Source organism: Salvelinus fontinalis, chromosome 16 (genome assembly GCF_029448725.1).
Source record: "Salvelinus fontinalis isolate EN_2023a chromosome 16, ASM2944872v1, whole genome shotgun sequence".
NCBI lineage: Eukaryota > Metazoa > Chordata > Actinopteri > Salmoniformes > Salmonidae > Salvelinus > Salvelinus fontinalis.
This window is the reverse complement of record NC_074680.1, coordinates 10,206,253-10,214,298: the sequence shown is the minus strand read 5'-3', so window position 1 is coordinate 10,214,298 and position 8,046 is coordinate 10,206,253. Positions and strand designations below refer to the sequence as shown.

General features: G+C 38.9%; 1 protein-coding gene across 1 annotated transcript; it reads right to left on the bottom strand.

Annotated features, from left to right (window-relative positions):
- Positions 1-859: 859 nt before the first annotated feature.
- On the bottom strand, positions 860-7,772 carry LOC129812627 (antimicrobial peptide NK-lysin-like). The gene is made up of 5 exons (XM_055864356.1): positions 2,208-7,772; positions 1,951-2,039; positions 1,617-1,691; positions 1,339-1,496; positions 860-1,157 (listed from the first exon to the last, which is right to left on the bottom strand). Exons 1-5 carry the CDS (start codon positions 2,254-2,256, stop codon positions 1,127-1,129), a joined length of 402 nt encoding a protein of 133 aa, XP_055720331.1. The 5' UTR covers positions 2,257-7,772; the 3' UTR covers positions 860-1,126.
- Positions 7,773-8,046: the final 274 nt, after the last annotated feature.

Genomic DNA, 8,046 nt, shown 5'->3' with positions numbered 1-8,046 from the left:
CAGCCAAGACAACACGGCTTCAGGACAAGTCTCTGGAGGGACCGAAAATTGCTGTGAAGCGACGCTCCCCTTCCAATCTGACAGAGCTTGAGAGGATCTGCAGAGAAGGGATAAACTCCCCAAAAAACAGGTGTGCCAAGCTTGTAGCATCATATCCCAGAAGACTCTAGGCTGTAATCGCTGCCAAAGTGCTTCAACAAAGTACTGAGTAAAGGGTCTGAAATGTAATATTTCCGTTTTTTATTTTCAATGCATTTGCAAAAAACAATTATAAACTGTTTTTGCTTTGTCAATATCGGGTATTGTGTGTAGATTGATGAGGGGAAAAAAACAATTGAATCCATTTTAGAATAAGGATGTAACGTAACAAAATGTGGAAAAAGTGAAGGGGTCTGAATACTTTCCGAATGCACTGTATGTCATGTGTTTCTACTCTACATAAAGGGATCAAACAGAAGCTGGTGGCTGTCTGTGGTGAAATTTGCTTCCTCAAATCTTTGTGAAAAAGTTAAAAGGTGTGAAAATAGCTTTTAATCACATAATCTTAATAATTCATATTTCTATACATTTTTCAGACGACAGCCCTTGCTGGATGTAATTTCCTACTAAGCGATCAAGATTCTTTACAGAAAGCCGAGATTCTAAATAAAAATGTCAACATGAGTTTAGACATTGTAATTAAATGTTTTATCATTGCGTTATCATTGAATCTTTGACTACGAATGAGTAAAAATGGGTTCAGATGCCAAAAGTTTTCTTTTAGATAAAGAAGTTGGTGTCAAAGAAGGGTAGCAGTTGTACTATATATTAAATTAAGTTTGTTTTTTGCTGGCCAAAAAATTCACACAAACATAAAGAATTCAGTGAAAAATAGACTATTTTATACTAAAATAGTAAAAAGTGAACAAAAATTACATGATAAAAAATGTGCTGCAATTTAAGAATGACAATACACTATTATAATAATGTTCCAAAAACATTATTTCAGAACATATAATCATTCCAATAACATATCATTCTTGTGTCGTGACTCATTTGAGAAAAGGCAAGAGGCTGGCAGCATAGCATTGTCTTGACACCTGAACATCCATCTTCTCACTTTGGAATCTGGATACTGGCTGCTTGATCAGTAGCTCAGATCCAAAATGTATTTTGGTCTGAAAGATACACAAAAAGATGACATGAGTGGAAGATCAAAAGACATAACCACATATTATGTATTAATGAATACATTCTATTCAATAGTGTTTCAATTAACAAGCTCAGGTGATAATCTCTATACTATTTAGTCATCTGAACAGTCACTAAAGAGTATCCAGAGCAGTTTCTTCTACTCACTTGCAGGCCTTAATGTTAATGCAGATGGTCCTCACGTCATCGCTGGTGCTAAGCTCCTCAACCAACACCCACAAGTGCTTTTTTACCATGCCTTTACACAGAGATTTAAGGAGGCCCAATTTATCACAAACAGACAATAGCTTCTGCTTTATCTGCACCTATTGAAGAGAAATCATCAACACCAGTTGAAATTTTCTGAGAATTATTTCAGTAAATAGTAAATAGTGACATTTCTTGAAAGGACACTCTCATGAATTGTAATGCTATTGGGTAGTTACCTCGCTAGAGGAAGAGGAGATGTGTTTCTTCACTTTGTTCAGTGCCCACATACACGCCCAGCATGTCCCCTTTAACTGTTGCACCGTTGGAAAGCATAAACAGACAATAATGTACATGGTGTGATGTATTCAGTATTATGGTTTAAGTACATTTGAATACGTAATGTAAGAGTGAAAGTCAGGTTGGATAAGAGTTTCATCAATGTCTTGGTTGCATTCATGTCTTTGGTTATGTGCTATTACATAGTAGCAGGTTAGTTGAGTATTCCAATAGAAAGTTGCAGAAATGTCTACTGCTAGTTCATACAATTTTGACCATATAGCATACTGTTACCATGTGCTTTTCTGGCTGTGCTTCCACTACTTGCTGGTCTTCCTGGTCATCAAGGTTAACCTCTTGGCATTGTCCACAGACTTCCCAAACTGTGAAATAAAAATGGTACAACATTCCATTATATTGTACTGAAACGAAAGGTGAACTTGGAGAGGATTTTGGTCCCCCCTTTACAGATTCTCATACACCGTGACCCAATCAAATGTATCTGCTACATTTACAGCAGTTACTACTTGAGTTAACAAATGAAAGCTCACCTGAACAAGCCAGTAGACTGAGGGTAAGGAGGACCAGAGAAGTCTTCATGATTTGTGGTGGTAGAGATGTGAAGAGTAAAGTTGTGGTGGGGTTTGTTAAAGTGACTTATGATTCAGACAAGCCCCTTTATACACCGAGGTCCGTCTACCCACATCACCCTGTACAACCCCCACCCACGACGATCTTTAATCTCTTTTTCATCTCCACTGCCTTATCTTCATTTTAATTTCATTTTATTTGTCAATTACAGATACCCCTTGGATTTCTTCATATTTTATTGTGCTACAAAATGGGATTACATTGTTATTCTTTTTTTCAACAATCTACTCAAAATGTGATTCCTAAAATATAGTCGTTACAAAAGTGTTTAGCCCCTTTGTTCAGGCAAGCCTAAATGAGTTCAGGATTTTAAAAAAATGGCTCAACAAATCACATAAGTTACATTGACTCACTCTGTGTGAAAAAGTAGAGGTTGACATGATTTTTGAATGACTAACCCTTCCTCTGTCCCACTTACATTCAACATCTGTAAGGTCCCTCAGACAAGTATTGAATTTCAAGCACAGATACAACTACAAAGACCAGGGAGCTTTTCAAAAGCCTCACAAAGAAGGGTAGCGATTGGTAGATGGGTAACAATAACAAATCAGACATTCACTGTTAATAGTTCATAATTATGCTGTGGATTACGTATTAAACCACCCAGACACATCAAAGACACAGTCGTCCTTCTGAACTAAGCTGCAGGACAGGAAGGAAACTCCTCAGGGGTGATTTTAAAATGGCTGTGATGGGAGGAAACTTAGGGTGGGTCAACAACATAGTAGTGACTCCACAATAATGACTTAAATGATAGAGTGAAAAGAAGAATACAAATATACAGAATAAAAATATTCCAAAACATTCATCTTGTATGCAACAAGGCACGAAAGTAATACTGAAGAAAAAAACATGGCAAAGAAATGCACTTTTTGGCCTAAATGCAAAGCCTTATGTTTGGGGCAAATCCAACACAACACATCACTGAGAAACTGTCTCCTTATTTTCAAGCATGGTGGTGGCTGCATCATGGTTTGGGTAGGCTTGACATCGGCAAATACTGGTGGAGCTTTTCAGGATAAATAAATGCGATGAAGCTAAGCACAGGCAAAATCCTAGAGGAAAACCTGGTTTAGTCTGCTTTACACCAGACACTGGGAGAGAAATTCCCCTTTCAGCAGGACAATAACCTACAACACAGGACCATATCTAAACTTGTGTTGCTTACCAAGAAGACATTGACTGTTCCTGAATGGCCAAGTTACAGTTTTGAATTAAATCTGCTTTTAAATCTATTATATTCCACTAAGCTAACATATGAAATTGTTTTAAGATGGTCATTTTGAATTTTAGGTCCCCATTAAGTATAAAACATTTTTTTGATGAAACATTGAATTTGGCCTTACTGCTATTAGCCCATAACAACGCATTGAATAACAGGTTCATACATGGAAAAACAGATAGTCAATGAATAAGGTCGCCATTGGCGGATGCGGTAGAATGAGACGCAGTCCATGCAAAAAAACAGATATCTCTAGCTTAATCAAAAAATAATCATCATCATCTTTCTTCCACTTTGACATTACAGCATTTTGTGTAGATTGTTGACACTTTGTAGCACAATAACATTTGAAGAAATCCAAGGGACATGAATACTTTTGAAAGGCACTGTCTGTACAGTATATCAGAAACACCTGCAAAGCAGCCTACTGAGCCAAACAGTCTTTCGACGTCCACTTCCTATTGCTATATATAGCTACAGTTGAAGTCGGAAGTTTACATACTTTGGAAGTAGAACTTTGGAAGTATGCTTGGGGTCATTGCACCAGTCCCTCCTGCAGCAAAGCACCCCCACAACATGATCCTGCCACCCCCGTGCATCACGTTTGGGATGGTGTTCTTCGGCTTGCAAGCATCCCCCTTTTTCCTCCAAACATAACAATGGTCATTATGGCCAAACAGTTCTATTTTTGTTTCATCAGACCAGAGGACATTTCTCCAAAAAGTACGATCTTTGTCCCCATGTGCAGTTGCAAACTGTAGTCTGCCGTTTTTATGGCGGTTTTGGAGCAGTGGCTTCTTCCTTGCTGAGCCGCCTTTCAGGTTATGCGATATAGGACTCGTTTTACTGTGGATATACATACTTTTGTACCTGTTTCCATAGTAGGGAATGAGTTTCTTGAAATGCTTACGCAAGTAGCTATCTAGCTAACGTTAGCTGTACTAAATGTGTAATGTTATGGTATCAGAACTTCGGAATAAAGTGAGAGGTCATAGTTACATCTACTTACAGGTTTCTAGCATGAGAGATCGGCCCACTGCAGGTTTGCGATTTCTCAGCACTAGCATCCCCAGTGTAATGCAACGGAGGAGCAATGGTGAGTTTATGATGCCTAAATAGCTAGAAACTACAATGGTGAGTTTATGATGCCTAAATAGCTAGAAACTACAATGGTGAGTTTATGATGCCTAAATAGCTAGAAACTACAATGGTGAGTTTATGATGCCTAAATAGCTAGAAACTACAATGGTGAGTTTATGATGCCTAAATAGCTAGAAACTACAATGGTGAGTTTATGATGCCTAAATAGCTAGAAACTACAATGGTGAGTTTATGATGCCTAAATAGCTAGAAACTACAATGGTGAGTTTATGATGCCTAAATAGCTAGAAACTACAATGGTGAGTTTATGATGCCTAAATAGCTAGAAACTACAATGGTGAGTTTATGATGCCTAAATAGCTAGAAACTACAATGGTGAGTTTATGATGCCTAAATAGCTAGAAACTACAATGGTGAGTTTATGATGCCTAAATAGCTAGAAACTACAATGGTGAGTTTATGATGCCTAAATAGCTAGAAACTACAATGGTGAGTTTATGATGCCTAAATAGCTAGAAACTACAATGGTGAGTTTATGATGCCTAAATAGCTAGAAACTACAATGGTGAGTTTATGATGCCTAAATAGCTAGAAACTACAATGGTGAGTTTATGATGCCTAAATAGCTAGAAACTACAATGGTGAGTTTATGATGCCTAAATAGCTAGAAACTACAATGGTGAGTTTATGATGCCTAAATAGCTAGAAACTACAATGGTGCTCATAACAACAGATCGACAACCAGAATAATTAGCTAACTAACTAGTTGACTTGGCTATTCCTTTTTTGCCTTGCCCCACCTACTCCGATGTAATGTTAACCTCATGTTACTGTTGTCACTGACATGCTTGACATTCTGATTATCTCGAACAGAATACAGGCCTATACTGTGAGAATATGCAGCTCAATTGAAAGACAGAGCAACAATATCGACACACATGATGTGCTTTCTTTCTGAGGTAGGGTTCAGTGGAGCTGTAGCTGGGTCGGGATATTGTGAAAGCCTTGGGAAAGGGCTGCACTCGGGGTAGGGTAGCTCTTTGGGGGCAGACAGTTTGAATGGGCTTGCCAATGAGAATAAGATAATGAACAGCCTAATATCTGTAGCCTACAGTTCACCAGATTATCAAACCTGTCATTTGCCTGTTTATCATCCCAAAGAGTTGCATGTGGATCGCAGGCTGGGGTCGTGGTACCACTGAGACACTACACAATCGGCATTGTCTTTCTGCATTTACAACCACCCAGTATATGCGAAAATGTGTGTGTGTCTTGCGATACAGCAACATTGGTATGCATGCCTGAAGCCTCAGTGCATACACGCATTCCAGTGAAAAAGCCCAGAGTGGACTATTCCAGCGATGACTTCAGTTATCACCCAGATGATGACACTATCGGCGATGGCGAACTGTAAGATACAAGGTCACTACAGTGTAATGGTCATTTATGACTAAATGTGTTTTACTGATACATTTTATAGGTGAAATGTATTGCTGTGCCAAAGTACAATATCTAGATTTGATCAATTGAATGTTTAACATACTTGTGATGTTCACCTACATGTCTGTCATGTTCTCTTACAGACTTCTCCTGTCAGCCATGCATTACAATGAGAATGCAGACAGGCCTCAGGCAACCACTTCAGCCAGAGAATCCAGGTTCAAATTCGGTTCCCTAAGGGGGCTTTCACACCATATTGGTTTGGAGCTTTTTTTACTCTGGTGCATTTACCCTGTTAGTTCAGTTCTTCTGGACTGGTGTAAACACTCTATTCGCACTCGGGGAACGCAGTAAGCAACACACTGTGGTTCGCACAAAAAGGGTGGTCTCAGTCCGATTCGTACCGTGGCAGTTCGCTTCAGATGACAACACAGTCCAGACTAAACGCAGGAAAATAACCAGAGTCGCACAGTATTATTGGTTGTTTGACTGTGAGCATTTGATGAAATGCAGCATCCTGACTTGATATGTCTGAAACATTCTGTGAGTAGCAGCGCATTTATGAGCACATCTGATGCAGATTAGGGGAGACAGGGCTATCTGATGCAGATTAGGGGAGACAGGGCTATCTGATGCAGATTAGGGGAGACAGGGCTATACCAGGGATATAGGCTACTGAATATAGCCTATTCACGTTGTAGTTAGAGCGGCTATTCCTGCATGTTGTTGGAAGACCAAAGAGAAAGTAATATTAAGATTGGGACAGACAAGTAATGCTTCATGATAATCATAGATGGATTTAACTTGAGCATGGACACGTGGTTTTGTTTAGGAATTTTTGTTTGTTTGATATTTGGCAATGTGAAACCAACCAGACCAAATGAAAAAATATACACTGTTTGATTTCACAGAAGTGTGATTGACTTGGAGTTACATTGTGTTGTTTAAGTGTTCCCTTTATTTTTTTGAGCAGTGTATAATAATGTGACAAATAATTGAACTCCGTTTTGAACTATAGCTCAAAACTATGTGTGAAAAACACCCTAGTTCGGTTGGACTGGTGTGAACATCAGGTGTGTGCCGTTATGGCCATACTCGTATTCGGAAACATACCTATAAATTGACAGTTGATAATCGGATAGGATGATACTCAAGATCGGGGAAAAAATGAAATGTTTTCATATGTCAAAGTTCAAAAATACCTATCTCCCTGCACCAAATGAAAAAAATACAATGTAACAAATAATCAATTTTATTTGAACTATAGCTCAGAACCATGTATGCAGTGTAATATAGAAAATCCCCATCAACTGGATGAGTCACCATTTATAGTTTGGTGGAAATTATCCATCCATTATGTAGGTTGGTGGAAATCCCCATCAACTGAGGATGAGGGGTCTCCATTATATAGATGTGTAAAGATTAGGCTGAATAATAATAAACTACATTTGGTGACTGGAGTCATTGCCAATTTTTTGGGGCCTTCCTCCCTACACCGCCTAGTATATAGGTCCTGGATGGCAGGAAGCTTGGCCACAGTCATGTCCTGGGCTGTACACACTACCCTCTGTAGCGCCTTACGGTCAGATGTCGAGTAGTTGCCATACCAGGCGGTGATGCAACTGGTCAGGATGCTCTCGATGGTGCAGCTGTAGAACTTTTTGAGGATCTTGTCGTGCCCTCTTCACAACTGTCTTGGTGTGTTTGGACCATGACAGTTTGTTGGTGATGTGGATACCAAGGAACTTGAAACTCTCGAATACAAAATATCCTAAGTCTTAACAACATAGAAAATTACCTACTATACAATATACAAACGTACATCAGGAGATCGGTTAACCAATGACTTCATGATCTAAGTTTAAACCCAGCTTTTATTCTTCCAAGAGCACCAACTCCCAATATCTCCTATCGTCTAATTAACATCACTTTGCATGGACCTAAACATTAAAACAAAGGCATGAAACTTTACACGC

Excerpts from the sequence above, each read along its gene's own strand:
- LOC129812627 (XM_055864356.1), bottom strand. The coding sequence starts at position 2,256 with ATGAAGACTTCTCTGGTCCTCCTTACCCTCAGTCTACTGGCTTGTTCA. Across the intron at positions 2,040-2,207 it reads CAGTCTACTGGCTTGTTCAG|TTTGGGAAGTCTGTGGACAA; the intron begins GTGAGCTTTCAT and ends TTTATTTCACAG. Across the intron at positions 1,692-1,950 it reads CACAGCCAGAAAAGCACATG|TTAAAGGGGACATGCTGGGC; the intron begins GTAACAGTATGC and ends ACGGTGCAACAG.